Here is a 20394-nt window from a genome sequence, read left to right as displayed (position 1 = left end):
TGGAAATCCAGAGGGACAGAGAAGGAGGAGAGGTATTTTTACACCTTAAAGGGATGCAGTGGCGAGCTGCAATCACCAAAAAGTGTAGCAGAGAGCACCGGTAAGCATCCACTGGGATGTCGCAGTGATGGAGGAGGAAGAAGGCTGGATCCAAAGGAAGGTCTGTATCCGTGACCTCGCGGATCACCTGCTGAACTCCATCCCAAAATGGCGTAAGTAGAGAACAGGACTAAAAGGTGTGAAGGAGGGTACCATCCTCCAAACCGCATCTCCAGCAAAGAGGAGAAAGTGAAGTATAAAAGCAATGTAAACGAACCAGGACCCGGTACCAACGAGAAAGCAATTTATAACTGGCCTCTTGGTAACGGGAACTGATCTAATTCTTGTGTGCCAGGATGAGTACACAAGATCTTTGTGCATCTGAGAGAGAAATATTCAAATCGACCTCCCATTGCAAGAGGTAGCTAGGGGGAGACAGATCCGGAGGGTTCTGAAGCATGGTATAGATTATCGATAATGTATCGTGAATTAGTCCAGATCCTCCGCACAAATCTTCCATAGGAGTCCTGCTGGCTTGATACAAGGAGGGAGGCGAAAGGGAGGAGCAAAAATGCCTAAGCTGAAAAGATCTCCAGTGGCCCAAGGGCACGAGGTTAGGCAAACGGGACACTTCAACAATAGAGAGCCAATCTGAACCATTCTGAAAATGGAAGACCCTAAAGGTGCCGGAGGCGAACCAAGACCGGAATATTGAGTCTTCCAGACCCGAAGGGAAGAGTGGATTTCCAAAAATGGGATACATTGAGGAGTGGACTGGTAATAGGGAGGACCTCACTGAGGATAGGGAACAGGATAATAATGTAGGGCCAATGGTAGGATGTTGGCGAAGGGGCCTGAGTTGACTACGGTCTAACAAGGGAATAACAGAAAGAGGGATCTCAGTGAAACTCTGTTCCAAACATACCCATGGTTTGAGAAGAGCATGCCTGCACTAATCCACCTTCCTCGAAAGGTGGGAGGCAATGTAATAGGATCTGCTATCCGGAAGTGCTAAGCCCCCTGGCTCCTTAGATCTACACAACAACGAGCGTTTAAGCCTAGGAGGTTTGCCAGCCCAAACGAACAAGTTTGCAGGGAGTTGACCGCTTTGAAGAACGAAGGAGGAATAGCTATAGGAAGAGCCTGGAACAAATTCAAGAGCCTGGGTAAAATATTCATTTTGAATATGGTACATCAACCCATCCATGTGAAAGTACCTTTCATCCACCTAGCGTAATCAGACTGTATGGTAGCAAGGAGCTGGGGAAAATTCAATCTAAAAAGGTCTGTCAGATCAGATGAGATTTTAACCCCAAGGTAATTAAGAGCTGACGTGGTCCATTTAAAACTAAATGACTGTTCCAAGGGATGTAAGAGAGATGGAGGAAGGGAGATGTTCATTGCCGCTGACTTAGAAAAATTAATTTTTAAATGTGAGAGTTTAGAAAAGCGCTGAAACTCATGCATAAGGTTCGGGAGTGAAATGGAGGGGTTGGTCAAAAACAATAGAAGGTCGTCTGCATAGGCTGCAACTTTATCCTCTCTCGTACGTAGTTTTATACCGTTAATATCGGGGTTTGCTCGGATATGTCGGAGAAAAGGTTCTAGGGTCAGAATAAAAATTAGGGGAGATAGAGGACAACCCTGTCTAGTCCCATTCTGAATGGAGAACTCTTCCGAAAAGCAGACAACTGAGCTTTATGGATAAGAATTAATGGTCTTGGTAGTGTTGTCATGTGCCTCCCTTCCTGACATGAACCCCGCATGGTCCGTGTGAACGACATCCCCCAACAGTGGAGCCAAACTAACAGCAAGAATCTTAGCAAAGATCTTAATGTCTGTGTTGAGATGGGAAATCGGTCTGTAACTAGCGCATTGTGAGAGCTCTTTGCCGGATTTTGGAATCACCGCAATATGTGCTCTGAGTGCATCAGGAGGGGGGGGTGGTAGAAGAAGTGGAAAATGAGTTCAAAGAGGCTATGAAATGCGGGCTCAAGATATCAAAAAATCTTTTATAGTACGGAAGCGTAAACCCATCATGTCCGGGAGCTTTGCCCGACTGGGATTGTTTGAGGGCATAAGATAATTCTTGTATAGAAATCGGAATTTCCAAACCAGAAAGAGTTTCCTCTGACAGGGAGGGGAGGCCAGAGTCAGCAATGTAGGCTTTAATATTTGACCTAAAATTACTAGATAGTGTAGCTGGATTAGTAGAGTCAGTGTTGTATAAAGAGGCATAAAAGTCGTGAAATGTAGCTAATTAACATCCCCATATGTCTACTTTAGATTGGCATAGTTTTTTGAGCATCCTTTTATTTTTCTAGGATGTTACAAGGCTTAGAACTTTAGAAGCAATTTCTCACATTTTCAAGAAAATTTCAAAAGGCTATTTTAATAGGGGCCAGTTCAGTTGTGAAGTGGCTTTGAGGGTCTTATATATTAGAAATCCCAATATGTCTGTAATGACCGGGGGGTAGGGAAACGGACAAGTGAGTCCTAATCTACCCGCCACTCTGTCCCTGCCTACTTGCAACGACCCGCCCTAGGCGACGGGGTACAACTGGGCGGCGGTCCCTGCACTCAGTAAGTGCACGACAAACACGACAAACATACAAGGGAATACAAGCAAGGGAAAGGGGCAGTTGCCCACGGCAACACCGTGAGCAACCAGAGTGGTGAACGAGCCGAGTCAAGCCAGGAGTGTGCGAGGTACCAAACGAAGAGCAGAAGAGTAGTCAGTAAGCCAGGGTCTGTACGGAGCAGGAACAAAATACAAGGAGCTGTAGCTGGGCCAGCAAACCACACGAATAAGAATCACAAGCACTGGAGGAACAGGAAAGGCAGGCTTAAATAGACCGAGGGCGGGAGCTAGCTGAGTCTGGCCAGGTTGCGATAGGCTCTCCCGCTCCTAAGCCTGCCAGCCTGAGTGGTGGAAGCTGGAGTCAGTCTCAGGGATGTAGATTCAGGTGCAGACTGATTAATTAAGGGAGTTAACCCCGAAGCTGTGCCTGGCAGATCCTTTACAGTACCCCCCCCTTTTATGAGGGGCCACCGGACCCTTTCTAAGTGGACCTGGCTTACTGGGGAAACGCAGGTGGAACCTCCTGACTAATACCCCAGCGTGAACATCCCGGGCGGGTACCCAAGTCCTCTCCTCGGGCCCATAACCTCTCCAATGGACCAGCTACTGGAGGGAGCTTTGGACCATCTTGCTGTCCACAATCCTGGCCACCTCGAATTCCACCCCCTCAGGGGTGAGGACGGGAACAGGAGTTCTCCTCGAGGGAGCCAAGGACGGGGAGCAGCGTTTAAGGAGGGAGGCATGAAACACGTCGTGTATACGAAAAGACGGGGGTAACTCCAGCCGGAAGGAGACAGGATTGAGGACCTCAATGACCTTATACGGCCCAATAAACCGGGGAGCAAACTTCTTGGACGGAACCTTGAGACGCAAGTTCCTAGACGACAACCACACCAGATCCCCGACCATAAACAGGGGGTTAGCAGAACGTTTTCTATCAGCCTGAGTTTTTTGTACGCTCTGGGACGCCTCTAGGTTCTTCTGAACCTGGGCCCAGACTGTGCACAGTTCCCGATGAACGACCTCTACCTCGGGATTGTTGGAACTACCAGGTGAAACGGAGGAGAACCGTGGATTAAACCCAAAATTACAGAAAAAGGGAGAGACCCTGACGAGTTACTGACCCGGTTATTAAGGGAAAATTGGTCGAGGGGAATGAATGAGACCCAATCATATTGACAGTCAGAGACAAAACACCTTAAGTATTGTTCTAGAGATTGATTAGTCCTCTCCGTTTGGCCATTGGTTTCAGGATGGAAGGCAGAGGAGAAGGACAGATCAATCCCCAACTTCATACAGAAGGCTCTCCAAAACAATGAAACAAATTGTACCCCTCTGTCCGAAACAATATTGACAGGGACCCCATGGAGACGCAGGATGTGTTTGACAAACAAGGTAGCCAACGTCTTGGCGTTGGGTAGTTTCTTGAGGGGCACAAAGTGGCACATCTTACTGAAGCGGTCTACCACCACCCACACCACCGACTTGCCTTGGCATGGAGGCAAATCGGTGATAAAATCCATGGAGATATGTGTCCAAGGTCTCTGGGGAATGGGCAACGAACGTAGTAAGCCCGCTGGTCGGGACCTGGAAGTCTTGGACCTAGCACAAACCTCACAAGCGGCGACGTAGGCCTTAACGTCTTTAGGCAACCCAGGCCACCAATAATTTCTGGCAATGAGGTGCTTGGTACCCAGGATGCCTGGATGACCAGATAGTGCGGAGTCATGATTTTCCCTAAGTACCCTTAGCCGGAATTGCAGGGGAACAAACAGCTTGTTCTCAGGAAGGTTCCCGGGAGCTGAACCTTGATCAGGAGCAATTTCAGAGACTAAATCAGAATCGATCGAGGAAATGATTATACCTGGAGGCAAAATACAAGCAGGATCTTCCTCCGAAGGAGGGCTGGCCATGAAGCTATGCGACAGTGCATCAGCCTTAACATTTTTAGACCCAGCCCTATAGGTAACCAAAAAATTGAATCTGGTAAAAAATAACGCCCATCGAGCTTGTCTCGGGTTTAGCCTCCGGGAAGATTCTAGGAAAACCAGATTCTTGTGGTCGGTAAGGACCGTTACCTGGTGTCTAGCCCCCTCCAGGAAGTGGCGCCACTCTTCAAATGCCCATTTAATGGCTAAGAGTTTGCGGTTGCCAATATCATAGTTACTCTCAGTTGGCGAAAACTTCCTGGAGAAGTAGGCACAGGGGCGGAGATGGGTGAGGGACCTGGTACCCTGGGACAAGACAGCCCCCACTCCCACCTCAGATGCGTCAACTTCCACGATAAATGGCTCCATTTGGTTGGGCTGAACCAGCACCGGGGCAGAGATAAAGCACTTCTTAAGGACCTCAAAAGCCTGGACAGCCTCAGGAGGCCAGTGGAGGAGATCAGCACCCTTGCGAGTGAGGTCCGTGAGAGGCTTAGCGATGACCGAGAAGTTAGCAATAAATCTCCTGTAATAATTAGCGAACCCCAAAAAACACTGTAACGCCTTCAGGGAGGCAGGTTGGACCCATTCCGCCACAGCCTGAAGCTTGGCGGGGTCCATGCGGAATTCATGAGGAGTGAGGATTTGACCCAAAAATGGTATCTCCTGTACCCCAAACACACATTTTTCGGTTTTGGCAAACAGTTTGTTTTCCCGAAGGACCTGGAGCACCTTCCTGACATGCTCAATGTGGGAGGACCAGTCCTTGGAAAACACCAGTATGTCATCAAGGTACACTACAAGAAATATCCCCAGGTAATTTCTCAAAATCTCATTTATGAAATTCTGGAAGACCGCAGGGGCATTACACAACCCAAAGGGCATGACAAGGTATTCAAAATGGCCTTCGGGCGTGTTAAAAGCAGTCTTCCACTCATCCCCCTCTTTGATGCGAATAAGGTTATACGCCCCCCGTAGATCCAATTTAGAAAACCATTGGGCCCCCTGAACCTGATTAAAGAGATCAGGAATCAAAGGAAGGGGATACTGGTTCCTTACCGTGACCTTATTCAGGCTACGGTAGTCAATGCATGGCCTAAGACCACCATCTTTCTTCCCCACGAAGAAGAAGCCAGCACCTACCGGAGAAGAAGAGGGACGAATGTAACCCTTGGCCAGGGATTCCTGGATATACTCTCTCATGGCTTCACGTTCGGGACAAGAAAGATTAAATATCCTACCCTTAGGAAGCTTAGCTCCTGGTACCAATTCGATAGCGCAATCGTATTATCTATGAGGAGGTAACACTTCGGAGGCCTCCCTAGAGAAAACATCAGCGAAGTCCTGAACAAACTCGGGTAGCGTATTCACCTCCTCAGGGGGAGAAATAGAATTAACAGAAAAACATGACGTACAACATTCATTACCCCATTTGGTTAGCTCCCCAGTATTCCAGTCAAACGTGGGATTATGCAACTGCAACCAGGGAAGGCCTAGAACCAAATCGTACGATAATCCCTGCATCAACAGTACAGAGCATTGCTCCAAATGCATGGAGCCAACAAGGAGTTCAAAAACAGGGGTATGCTGTGTAAAATAACCATTAGCAAGAGGAGTGGAGTCGATACCCACTACCGGGACAGGTTTAGGCAAATCAATCAGAGGCATAGCAAGAGACATAGCAAATTCCACAGACATAAAATTAGTAGAGGACCCTGAATCCACGAAGGCACTGCCGGTAGCAGACCTACCACCAAAAGAGACCTGAAAGGGAAGCAAGATCTTAGTACGTTTCCTATTTACTGGAAATACCTGTGCGCCCAAGTGACCTCCCCGATGATCACTTAGGCGCGGAAGTTCTCTGGCTGTATTCTTACGCTTAGGACAGTTGTTCACTTGATGCTTGTCATCCCCACAGTAGAAGCAGAGACCATTCTTCCTGCGGAATTCTCTACGTTGTTGGGGGGACACGGAGGCCCCGAGTTGCATAGGTATCTCTGAGTCTTTCGGGGAGGAACGAAGCAACGGAACTTCGGGAGGCATCATGGGGGAGTCGGAGGAGAAAACACATAAACGTTCATGTTGTCGTTCCCTGAGACGTCGGTCAAGTCGTACCGCTAAAGCCATAGCCTGGTCTAGGGAGTCAGAAGAGGGATAGCTAACAAGCAGGTCTTTCAGGGCATTCGACAGACCCAACCTAAACTGGCACCTTAAGGCAGGGTCATTCCACCGAGAAGCTACGCACCACTTCCTAAAGTCAGAGCAATACTCCTCAACAGGTCTCTTACCCTGACGTAAGGTCACCAGCTGACTCTCGGCAAAGGCAGTCCTGTCAGTCTCGTCATAAATAAGTCCAAGAGCAGAAAAGAAACAATCAACGGAGGAAAGTTCAGGGGCGTCAGGAGCCAAGGAGAAGGCCCACTCTTGGGGCCCTTCCTGGAGCCGGGACATAATTATACCCACCCGCTGGCTCTCAGAACCTGAGGAGTAAGGCTTTAAACGAAAGTAAAGCCTACAACTCTCCCGAAAGGAGAGAAAAGCCCTCCGGTCCCCTGAGAACCGGTCGGGCAACTTGAGGTGGGGTTCAAGAGGTGCGGTGGGGGGAACTACTAAGGTAGCATCAGGCTGGTTGACCCTCTGAGCCAGGGCCTGGACCTGTAGGGAGAGACCCTGCATTTGCTGAGCCAGGGTCTCACGGGGGTCCATAGTGGTGTCAGGGACCAGGGTAGACTAGGTATGGGCTTGTGATTATGTAATGACCGGGGGGTAGGGAAACGGACAAGTGAGCCCTAATCTACCCGCCACTCTGTCCCTGCCTACATGCAACGACCCGCCCTAGGCAACGGGGTACAACTGGGCGGCGGTCACTGCACTCAGTAAGTGCACGACAAACACGACAAACATACAAGGGAATACAAGCAAGGGAAAGGGGCAGTTGCCCACGGCAACACCGTGAGCAACCAGAGTGGTGAACGAGCCGAGTCAAGCCAGGAGTGTGCGAGGTACCAAACGAAGAGCAGAAGAGTAGTCAGTAAGCCAGGGTCTGTATGGAGCAGGAACAAAATAGAAGGAGCTGTAGCTGGGCCAGGAAACCACACGAAAAAGAATCACAAGCACTAGAGGAACAGGAAAGGCAGGCTTAAATAGACCGAGGGCGGGAGCTAGCTGAGTCTGGCCAGGTTGCGATAGGCTCTCCCGCTCCTAAGCATGCCAGCCTGAGTGGTGGAAGCTGGAGTCAGTCTCAGGGATGTAGATTCAGGTGCAGACTGATTAATTAAGGGAGTTAACCCCGAAGCTGTGCCTGGCAGATCCTTTACAATGTCACCCCATTTTAAAAACTTCACCCCTATAAGTATTTAAAACAGCATTTAAAAAGACAAAAGTATAATAGGTATGATACCTTTATTGGCTAACCATAAAAGTTCTATATGCAAGCTTTCAGAGCACAGAGGCTCCTTCTTCAGGCTGTTTACAAATGAATTACTTAGAAAAAAGCACAACATTTAGATGTTACACAAAGACAATTAGTACATGAAGTGATATATCATTAAGATAAATCAGGGCAATAAAACTGAGGTTATAGGGGTGATGACTTAGGAGTTAAAGGGAATGTGTTGCTAGCAATAAATGTATTATTTTTTTTAGTTAAACAATTAGTGTAGGTGATTAAATATTGTTCTAATTTTTTTTATTTTTTTCACGAGTCAGGAAATATTATAAATTAGATTCTAATTTATAATATTTCCCAGTGCTGGTCACTAGATGGAGCAATTCCCAAAATTGCAGCATTGCATGTGGTAAAGCAACCACATTGCTTTATGCTGCAAAATTGGAAAAAAATCCCTCGCTCTAGTGAGCTCTCAGAATCCCCCCCTCCTTTATCCTGGCTAGTGCCGGGAGAAACTAGGGGATTGAACGGTCAAACCTCCTACACTGTGTGTCGCCATTTTTTGAGCTAACACACAGTGTAGAAGGTTTACATACACTAGTAAACACACACTGAAACACGAACATACATAGAAATCACTTACCTGCTCCTGCCGCCGCCGCTCCCTCCGGTCCGTCCGCTCCGTCTCCTGCCGCTGCTCCAAGTGCACAAGTCCGGAAGCCGCGACCGGAAGTAGTAATCTTACTGTCCGGCCGCGACTTCCGGTCCACAGGAAAATGGCGCCGGACGGCGCTTAGTTCAACTTGGACTGTGTGGGAGCGGCGCATGCGCCGTTCCCACACAGACGGCGTACACCATAGTGGATGGAACGGGCCCCGTTCGCATTCACTATGGGACTGTAGCTGCCGTATTCCATGTCTGTATGTGTCGTTAATCGACACATACAGAAATGGAAAAAAAAAAATGGCAGCCCCCATAGGGAAGAAAAAGTAAAAAAATAAAAAAAAGTAACACACAAACACACAAATAAATACCAAAGTTTTTAATAAAACACTAACATCAAACTGATATAAAAAAAAAATTTGGGGTGACACTGTTCCTTTAAGGCATTTGGAGTCAGTCTGATGGGAGATGTGACATGTGTTCATGTAGTGGCTCATAAATCCTGGTGTTAGATTGAGGCCTTGTGTCAATGACTGGAATTTTATCATCATCTTGAATTCCCAAATTTTTCTTTCTCTGTTGTTTTTAAAATGACCCTTCAGAATGAGTAAAGGTATCATACCTATTATACTTTTGTCTTTTTTGACACAAAAGTATTTAACATTTGATATTGTCTCTGGCTAACACGGTACTACACTATTTTTTAGCAGAAATTCATTTTTAATCCATTTGTTTTGTAACACAGAAAGTTATTTATTGCCCAGGTTCTGCAGTTTTTAGAAATATCCCACATGTGGCCCTAGTGTGCTTATGGACTGCAGCACAGGCCTCAGAAGCAAAGGACCACCTAGTGGATTTTAGGCCTCCTTTTTATTAGAATATATTTTAGGCACCATATCAGGCTTAAAGGGCTCTTGCGGTGCTAAAATAGTGGAAACCCCCCACAAGTGACCCCATTTGGGAAACTACACCCCTCAAGGAAATTATCAAGGGGTATAGTGAGAATTTTGACCCTACGGGTTTATTGCAGAAGTTATTAGAAGTAGGACGTGAAAATGAAAATCTACATTCTTTCAAAGAAAATGTAGGTTTAGCTAATTTTTTCTCATTTCCACAAGGACTAAAGGAGAAAAAGCACCACAACATTTGTAAAGCAATTTCTCCCGAGTAAAATAATACTCCACTTGTGGTCATAAACGGCTGTTTGGACACATGGCAGGTCTTAGAAGGGAAAGAGTGCTATTTGGCTTTTGGAGCTCAAATTTAGCAGGAATGGTTTGCGTCGGCCATGTCGCATTTGCAAAGCCCCTGAAGGACCAAAACAGTGAAAACGCCCAAAAAGTGACTCCATTAAGGAAACTACACCCCTTGAGGAATTCATATATGGGTGTACTGAGCATTTTGACCCCACAGGGGTTTTATAGATTTTATTAGAATTGGGAAGTGAAAATAAAAACAATTCCTTTTCCTCAATAAGACAAAGCTTTAGCTCAAAAATTTTCATTTTCTCCACAAATAAAGGAAAAAAAGAACCCCAACATTTGTAAAGCAACTTGAGGAGTACGGAAATACCCCATATGTGGTCATAAACTACTGTTTTAGCACACGGCAAGGATCAGAAGAGAAGGAGCTCCATTTGGCTTTTGGAGCACAGATTTTTCTGGATTGGGTGTAGTGAGCATTGTGACCCCCACAGGTGTTTCACAGATTTTATCGATAAAGGATCCGGTGCAAATGGTTTCCATTTGTCTCGGTTGTGCAAGGGTTTCATAGTTTTGACGGAATGAATACCATAATCGACTACAGTATTGATTCCTCCAAAACGACGGAATCCTTGCAGAACGGAGACAAATGGAAACCATTTGCACCGGATCCTTCACCATTGAAATCAATGGGGATGGAAATGGAAATCTATGGTTTCCGTTTGTATCAGTCAGGGCTCCGTTCCGACGAAAAGCTCCGTCAGGAACGGAGCCCTGACGCAGATGTGAACACAGCCTTATAATGATTTTGCACTTTATTTGCTTTTTTAAACTCACTCTATTTTTTTTAACACTACTATACATATATATAAAAAGATAACATACTGCCACCACTAGAGGGAGCTTAGTGCATACTGTTATACATGGAACTAAATAACACAGTTAGGGTGGTTGCTGGGAATAAATGCAGGCCCACGTGAATTTCCAGGTTTTGAGGGATGTAAAGTTTGTGAAGAATGGAACATTCCTATGCATCACTCATAACTGTTCCAAGATAATTCTACTTTTCCAGTGAATGACTTAGTTTTGTAATTGTATAACTTTCCAAAGATACGCTATTATGTAAACCCATTGGCAAGAATGTGGTCTTAAGGACACGGCCAATTTTGGCCTTGATGACAGAACAATTTTTTAATATTTCCCTCTTTGCATCCTGAGGCTCATAACTTTTTTATTTTTTGTGCGACGTAGTTGTATTAGACTTTGCTTTTGCGGGACAAGTTGTACGTTATGTAGGTAGCAGTTTTTGGTACAAATACATTATCTTTTAATTTATATACGGTACATTTTTATTTTGGCGAAAATGCAGAAAAAAAGCAGTTCTGCTGCAGTTTTAATATTTTTTACACCATACACCGATCCTCATAAATAATGTTATACATTTGTTGTTTAGGTTGTTATGGTCGTGGTGATACCAAATATTTCTATATTATTTCATGTTTTGGGACTTATATTTTTAAAAGTTTATTTATTGTAAAAAATGTGTATTTCTGTGTATTTTATTACTTTTATTTATTTATTTTATTTTTTTTCACATTAATTTAACTTTTTTTTTTGAATGGCATAAAGGGATTTTTCATTTTGATTTTGATTTTTTAACTGTAATGTACTGGCATATGTCTATATGCCAGTACATTAGCCTGTCCACTGATTGTACACAGGCAGTTGTTATGGCATACCTAAGTATGCCCTAACAACAGGAAATATGTTCAGACAGCACTTCAATGGACGCTGTGCTGTCTGGCCATACAAGTTATGGGCTTTGATTACATCGCAGGAATTTTCGGTGACGCAATCAAAGGGCAGTCCCCCCTCCTTGAACGCCGCGATCAGCTTTTATCGCGGCATTCAAGGGGTTAACGGCGGAGAGAAGATGTTTCTCTTCTCTCCGACGTTAGAGCGGGGCCGTGGTTGTGTATTACAGCCGTTGCCGCTCTCCTGGTCGAGCGCGGAGACGGCTGTCCCACAGGACGAGAATGCTCGTCCTAATGCACGAAGTACCCGCCGCTCAGGACAAGCATTCTTGTCCTGTGTTGGCAACCAGTTAAAACAAAATTCCTTTATTTTTATGTTCCCATTTCTTTAGCCAACATCACACGTTAGTACCACGAGGTCTTTCAAGATTTCAAACACTGCAAGGCATTTTTAGTATTTTGTCCAAATGTGATATTCTAGTTCAGTAAAGGTCTGATGTGTTTATACACTATGATGAGTTAGAAATCGACAGGCAGACACATATTCAGTGAGGGAGCTGGAGCGAATGACAGTTCACAACTGACGGATGGTTTAAACAGCACACAATGAATTATGTAATCAATGCTCTGTATAATATGTGTATATGAAATAAAATCATTTATCTAATAAGGAGCATTTCCCCATAGTGAAAAAAAAAAATCATCAGTAAATATCCAGAGTTATATACTCTTCTGTCTAGTTAGTAACAACTTCTATTCAGACATCTCTTTGTTAAAACTGACAACCAATAATGCAGAACTTGCCAAAAGCCCTGAATGACAAGTCTACCTAGTTATAAAACGATATAGGAGCAGGGAATAAATCACTGGATAACTAGGCAGACTGGAGATTCACAAGTGTGGGAAAGCTGTGTGATCCATTAGGCCATGTTCACACAGGGCAGATACGCTACGTAAAAGTACACAGCGTATGCGTTCTAAAACCCACATGGAATTCTGCTGAAAAACCACACCAAATTGTGGGGCAGTTTTTCCGGCGGAATCTCCGCTGCGGAAAACAGTGGTTGAAAAAAAAAGTTTATATTTACCCTGTTCTCATGGCGACGCGTCCCTCTGTTGTTCGTGCAGTCTGGCCTCCTGGGATGACATCGTAGCCCATGTGACCACTGCAGAAATCACATGGGATGAAATGTCATACCAGGCCAGACTGGACGGAGAACAAAAGAAACCGGCGCTATGACAACGCCTAGGTGGTAAGTATAAACCTTTTTAATTATTTTAAACCAAAAAAAGATTTTTTTACTTTTCTGAGTTGCGATTTTTGCAGCAGATCCGCAGCTATTCGGTTGCAAAAATCGCAACATTTGCTATTTGTTTTCGGGTTTTACCACCCCATTGAATTCAATGGGGAAAACCCGCAACAGAAAACCAGTGATTCCGAAGCATAAATTGATCAATTTATGAAAAAAAAATTCTGCAGATATTTTACGCAGCGTGTGGAAGAGATTTGTTACAATTTCATCCTATTTGCTGCTACTGTAATACGCTGCAGATTTTGCGCAATGAAATTCATTGTTGGAAATCCGCAGTGTTTAAACTACATGTGAACATACCCTTATGGTAATAGATATATTATTTTCACCAAGCTTTCTCAGAAACAGATATAAATAAAGAAACGCTGAATAGAAATTTTGTCGAGTTGACAGAGGAGGAGAACTTACAGGTCATTCCTGAGTTTAGATTAAATTTTCTTTAAAGAGTTTGTCAGGACAGACATTAATGTAATATCGGCAGCACATTCCATGAATGTCTGATCAGCAGTAATCCAACTGCTTTTTACTCCTGTCAATCACTAGAACAAAGTGACGCGAACTATGTGCCGTGACACTTAATTTCCTAAAAGCTCTGCTCAGCTTTTTTCTGGAGGTTACACGGTTGGCCCATTATTGTCACTGGCCAACTAACCTCCAGAGAAACAAATAAGGAGAAAAAGTGGCATGGCGCTTTCATAGTGTTGTTGGGGGTAACAGAAGGCGAACCCCCGCCGATCGAACATTGATAATATGCAATATGCCATCAATGTCTGTCCTCATACATCCCCTTTAACTCAACGTTCAGTTCAGTTTAGAGCATGTGCCTTAGTTGTCAGCAGCAAAGTCAGGATTATCCGTTCCTATAATTTTACTAGCGACCATTTAGCTTTGCTCGAGCTGACAACAATTCTATATGTTGATTGTCAGCTCAGTGGAAGGATTTCAGTAGCTTCTCCTGCGCTCTTCTTTCTGGCAATTAGAAGAAATTTAATCCATTACATCAAATGAAGACAGATCAGAAATTCTCATGGCACAGACAGGTGATGACATCATGAGTTACCTTCATTAGGAACATTCTGCAGATAGCTCGCCACTTCCTCAGGATTCAATGAATGTGCAAGTGCTGAAAGGTCAAGAAAGCGCTTTCCGAAATGCCTCTGATATGTGGTCAGTTGCATCTTATTCTCTTGGTTCCGTATATGAGAATATGTCACCGATGGAACTGAAATGTCAGGGGAAATTAAATAACACCAACTTTAGAATATGTGCTGTCTCTGTGAAGGATCTTCAGTTCAATTATGTGGAGAGAGCTCATTAAATAGAGGTTATATTCAATGTGCCCTCCAGTTAAGTGGTCTGGATTTAATGGGTATAAAAGAGGAATACTTCACCTATCCTCATAGAAAATACAGTTCTGGTTTTCAGTTTTAATGGAGTTTAGAAGCTAGTAGTAATACTGAGCAATGTTGCTGTGACTTCAGACTACAGCTTCTCCGCAGTGGCAATATGGGGGAAGCAGTAGTCTGAGACACTCCCTGCACTGTTTAGACATCAGCTGTCATGAAGTGTCTGTGGACCCACTGCGCCGTACCACCTTGGCGGTAAGGGAGCTGGCCAACAGGGCACAGGTAAATGTCTATAGTTCGTATAGGTACATGTGGCACCTCGGACAGCAGAAAGGCAGACTCGGCTGGGACTAGGCAGCAGGTAGACGTCAGGCGAGGTGAAGCAGGTCAGATGTGGATACAGCGCGACACGACTACGGCACAGCACAGTGCTCAACCAGGATAGTATGGAATGCAGGAACAGGACCAGGAACACACTAGGCGGCCATTACATAGACAAACTTAGGAAACATCAACAACGCTCAGGCATAAAAGCAGGGGGCTGGACCCCTCCTAAAGTCTAGGGTACTCACGGGTCAAAGTTCATCAAAAAGTCCGGTACGCGCGCTGCCCCTTTAAGAGCGGGCACGAGCGTGCACACGCACCCTAAAGGATCCGGCTGAGGTGAGTGGAGGCAAGCGCTGGCATCTCCCTTGGAGGAGGCTGGGGCCAGCGCTTGCCAACTCGTGGCTACGGCTGTCAGGGGGGGATTGGAGCTGATGGCCTGCAGCCATGGACATTACAGTATCACCCCTCTTACGCCCCCTCTTCTTGGGACCAGAGCGAGAGAGAAACTTCTTCAGAAGAGCAGGAGCATTGAGGTTCTCCACTGGCTCCCAAGACCTCTCTTTAGGACCAAACCCCCTCCAATCCACGAAATAAAAGGTCTTTCCTTTCACATTTTTAGTGTCCAGGATCTCCTTAACCTCAAAGGTGTCTGAAGGGCCACTGGAGGCCACTACAGGGATAGGAGTCTTGGTGTAGAGGTTCAGAACCAACGGCTTCAGGAGAGAGACATGGAAGAAGTTGGGGATCTTGAGGGTAGGCGACAGGGTTGATCTGCTGTAGGATCTCAAAGGATCCGAGGAACCTGGGAGCAAATTTGCATGATGGCACCCTTAGTCAGATATTCCTAGAAGACAGCCAGACCCTCGTGCCAGGAAGAAACTGAGGAGGTTCTCTTCTCCTTGTGTCAGCCTTCCGTTTCATGAGGTCAACTGCCATTAGGATGGAGGATCGAGTCTGCTGCCAGATCTGCAGGAAGTTTCTAAAAGCAGAGTCAACTGCTGGTACCTCGGAAGTATCGGGCACCGGGATAGGAATTCGTGAGTGCTGGCCGTAAACAATGAAGAACGGTGTATTCCTTGTGGACTCGCTGGTGTGATTACTGTCGGAGAATTCAGCCCTTGGGAGCAACTGCACTCAGTCATCATGCTGCTTGGAGATGAAGTGGCGTAGGTAGTTCTCCAAGATCTGATTGATCCTCTCGACCTGATCATTGGACTGAGGATGGTAGGCTGATGAAAAGTCCAACTTCACACCGAGGAGTCCGCAGAGGGCTCTCCAGAACTTTGAGGTAAACTGAACCCCCCGATCAGATAAAATATGCTGCGGCAAGCCGTGCAGGTGAAAGATGTGTTGGATGAACAGCTTGGCCAGCTGAGAAGCAGAAGGAAGACCGGTCAGAGTAACGAAGTGGGCCATCTTCGAAAATCAATCTACGACCACACAGACAGCACTGTATCCAACAGAGAGAGGCAGGTCCGTAATAAAGAACATAGCTCTATGCTGCCAGGGAGCATTGGGCACAGGCAATGGCACTTCTCCAACTTGGCGTACAGACGATTCTCCCTTAACCGTAGCAGAACTTGACGGACATGTCTCTGGTGCCTCATGGCATCTGGAGAAAAAATCAAGATGTCATCAAGGTAGACTACTACACAAACATAGAGGAGGTCACGGAAAATGTCAGTAACAAACTCCTGAAAGACCGCGGGAGCATTACACAGCCCAAAGGGCATTACTAGATACTCATAGTGTCCATCACGGGTGTTAAATGCAGTCTTCCATTCATCACCCCGGAGAATCCAGACTAGGTTGCAAGCCCCACGCAGGTCTAATTTAGAAAAAATCTTGGCACCACGTATACGACTAAATAGTTCAGAGATCAGTGGCAACGGATACTTATTCTTCACCGTGATCTGGTTGAGGCCTCGGTAGTCGATACAAGGACGAAGAGAGCCATCTTTCTTTTTGACAAAGAAGAACCCGGCTCCTGCCGGGGAGGAAGACTTCCGTATGAAGCCCCTTTCCAAGTTCTCTTTCACATAGACGGACATAGTCTCTGGCAAGGAGAGAGGATATACCCTAACATGGGGAAGGGATGCATCAGGAAGCAGCTCGATAGGGCAGTCATACGCCCGATGAGGAGGCAATGTCTCCGCCTCCCTCCTGCTGAAGACGTCTGAAAATGCAGCATAATGACTCGGCAATCCTGCCAATAACCGAGGCAGCGAAGGCTGAGCCGAACGAATCTGCCCCAGGCAACGGCCTTGACACTCAGGGCCCCAATGGAGAACCTCTCCAGAATTCCAGTCCAGGACTGGGGCATGCAGTCGGAGCCAAGGCAGGCCCAGCAACACAGGGTTAACAGCTTTGGATAGCACATAGAAAGGCAGAAGTTCGGAGTGAAGGGCTCCCATTTGGAGCCTCAGCGGCTTGGTCACAGCTATAACTGAAATGATAAGAGAAAAAAACGGCGCCACCTTGTGCAGATTAGTTGGTAAAGGTGAGACAAAAGAGCAAGAAATGTGCTCACCTGGATACGAAGTTTTAAGGCATGTATGAACCACAGTGCTGCTGCCAGATCCGAGTCGGTAACCAGATGGGACCGCTTAGGTAGAGAGAATTGCAGGAGAAAAGGTGGATCTTTCCAGGGGCGCTGCTGTGTGGTGGAAATGATAGGAACGAAAGATGAAAGAAAATGAAAGAAGCCGGGATGCGGCTTGGTTGTCCTGGTAACGAAGCCGCGTCCTGGCTTCTTTCATTTTAACCCAGCAACACATTGGCTTCTACTGTAGCCCTATGTCTAAATGATTATATTATTATTTCATAATTCAGTTTACTTCTTTTCACCCTACTACGTACTGACTAATGTATGATTCCCTGTCTAGTCGTATATTAATTACAGTGAGATGTTTGTGAGCTCTTCATACTTCTTCCATTTTTATTCTTTATTTTTCATTTTTATCAGCTCTCGACTTGTATATCTGTTTACAAATAATTATTAAACATATTACGCATTCACTGCCCCGCAGTGGGAATAACGGAAAAAGCCGGGAGTGACGTCACGATCGCACCTTGACCTCTGCAGATTTGGCGTTTTTTTTCACTTGTGTCAATTTGAACCCACATGCTATATAAGATGTGTACATTGTAATGTGTACATGGCCTGAGGAAGACGATTGTACATCGTTGAAACGCGTAGCCACTCACAATAAATTGAACTTATTATCAATACCTTCGGACTTCGTTCCTATCATTTCCACCACACAGCAGCGCCCCTGGAAAGATCCACCTTTTCTCCTGCAATTCTCTCCACAGCTATAACTGGGTCTGGTAGAGGTAGTCCATTTACTGAAGCAACTCTCAACGGGTTCTCCAGAGGGGTGGTGGGTAATTGCAGAAGGTCCACCAGGTTTCTACGGATGAAATTAGCAGCGGATCCAGAGTACAGATCCGCAGAGACCTGATGAGTGCTCTCACCGGACACTATGGTCACAGGTATGGACAATCTAGACGGAAGTCCATTCTTACCCAAGCTTGTCACTCCTAGCAACCCTAGGTTTTGGGATCTTTGGGGACACAGGCGCACAAGATGGCCACCGAGGCCGCAATAAAGACAGAGTCCAGATGTGCATCTGCGTTGTCTCTCCTGGGTGGATAACTTACACTGGTCCATTATCACAGACTCCTTAGGAGGATCGTCATCTGAGGACAGCAGGGGTTGCTGCAAAGTAGGAGCCAGACTGGGAAGGGCTCCCTCCCGTCGAACCTCTTGGAGGCGTTTTCGGATCCGTATATCAATCCGGGCGGACAGAAGGATGAGGTCATCCAGGGTAGGCGGCAGATCCCGAGCGGCAAGTACGTCCTTAATTTTAGGAGCCAGTCCATGCCAGAATGCAGTCACCAGAGCCTCATTGTTCCATAACAGCTCTCCTGCCAGGGTGCGGAAGTGGATGGCATACTCACTCACGGAGGTGTCTCCTTGGCGTAGGTTAATCAAAGAGGCCGCTGCAGATGAGACCCGTCCAGGCTCCTCAAACACCATGCGAAAAGTCCGGAAAAAGGCTCGGAAGTCACGGGTCTCTGGTCCTTGTCTCTCCCAGATAGAGTTCGCCCATGCAAGAGCCTTGCCAGTGAGGAGAGAGATGATGAAAGCGACCCTTGCGCCATCAGACAAAAATGTCCTAGCATACAGACTGAAGTGGATCTGGCACTGATTCAGAAATCCATGACAGGTACTTGCTTCTCCATCATAGCGGTCAGGAAGTGGCAAAGAAACACGCGGGTCAACACTGCCAAGAGGTGTAGTCTGAGGATCAACATTGCCAGGGGGTGTAGTAGGAGGAACAGCAGCTTGTGCCTCCTGCCGACGTGCAAGAATGTTCAACGCCTGGAGGAGGTTGTCCTGTCGAGACCAGAGGTCTAGCATATCCGCCCGCATCTCTTGAGACGTCGTCATAGTCTTGAATCGACCAGCGGGGTCCATGGCCTGAGTCAAGAAGGGTCTGTGGACCCACTGGGCCGTACCGCCTTGGCGGTATGGCAGCTGGCCAACAGGGCGCAGGTAAATGTCTACAGTTCATATAGGTACCTGTGGCAGCTCGGACAGCAGCAAAGCAGGCTCGGCTGGGACTAGGCAGCAGGTAGACGTCAGGCGAGGTGAAGCAGGTCAGACGTGGGATACAGCACGACACGACTTTGGCACAGCACAGTGCTCGACCAGGATAGTATGGAATGCAGGAACAGGACCAGCAACACACTAGGAGGCCATCACATAGACAAACTTAGGAAACATCAACAACGCTCAGGCATAGAAGCAGGGGGCTGGACCCCTCTTATATTCCAGGGTACTCACGGGTCAAAGTTCATCAAAAAGTCTGGTACGCGCGCTGCCCATTTAAGAGCGGGCACGAGCGTGCGCGCGCACCCTAAGGGATCCGGCTGAGGTGAGTGGAAGCGAGCGCTGGCGTCTCCTGAGGAGGTTGGGGCCAGCGCTTGCCGACTTGTGGCTTCGGCTGTCAGGTGGGATTGGAGCTGACGGCCCGCAGCCGTCAGCACAGTGTAAGTGAATGGAGCAGGTGGCACAACTAGTGACGTCACTCACCAGCACATGCCCACCCACTCCATTCTGAGGCCGGGAGCCATAAGAAGAGCAATGGATAGACAAAGTAGAGGTGAGTTTTTTTTTTAACCTTCCCCTGATGTCTAAACGGATTTAATTGTTTTTGTTAGTAAGAATCCTTTTTGAATCAAAAGTTACCAAAAAAAAAAGAAATAACTTTTATGACTGAGCTCTGCTACATTAGGTAACAGCTATAAATAATAAGAGGAGACTAAGTAAAAAGGTGTTACAGACCTATCACAAAATGCCACAACAATGTACACGGCATGCCTAAAATATATTATGTGTTTAACATTTTTGAAAAGAGGAGAGGCCGAGAGGAATCTTAAAATGGGTAAAATTTATTAAGACGTTCGCCATTTTTTTGTTACAAAATATTTGTTAACAACGAGGTGGCATAAAGGAGAGAAATGTATTCAACATATCTTTTTGTTTTAAAAAGTTTGATAAATTTGTGTCAAATTGCTCCACTTTCACCAAATTGTAAATTTAGGCACCATTTAACACTATTGACAAATTTCCCCCAATCCTTAGCTTAGCTGCATTGTCATACTGCACTTTGAGACAGTCTAATGTCCATCTCCTGTGCCATCAGTGGTTCAAGCTGCTGCTCTGCCCCTCTTCCATGCTTTACACTGTAGCTCTCCCTATACAGATTGGCTGCTGTGTGTAAGCACAGGCCCACCAGGACATCAGTGCATGGAAATTTGATTTTCACAACAACAAATATAAAC

The 20394-nt window shown here is 46.1% G+C and overlaps 1 protein-coding gene across 3 annotated transcripts in view; it reads right to left on the bottom strand.

Moving 5' to 3' along the window:
• Positions 1-20394, bottom strand: part of TEX26 (testis expressed 26) — an 82589-nt gene that overhangs the window by 11310 nt on the left and 50885 nt on the right. For 2 of the 3 annotated variants that reach the window (XM_075851690.1, XM_075851687.1), the window contains one exon: positions 13929-14090. In XM_075851690.1, the coding sequence (XP_075707805.1) occupies positions 13929-14090 (162 nt within the window). Of the gene's footprint in view, positions 1-12194; positions 13838-13928; positions 14091-20394 lie in introns of those variants that run through there. The other variant, XM_075851689.1, reaches the window with a different exon arrangement.

This window comes from Rhinoderma darwinii, chromosome 2, assembly GCF_050947455.1.
Source record: "Rhinoderma darwinii isolate aRhiDar2 chromosome 2, aRhiDar2.hap1, whole genome shotgun sequence".
Lineage (NCBI taxonomy): Eukaryota > Metazoa > Chordata > Amphibia > Anura > Rhinodermatidae > Rhinoderma > Rhinoderma darwinii.
The sequence above is the reverse complement of the archived record's forward strand: the minus strand, read 5'-3'. Positions and strand labels throughout refer to the sequence as shown.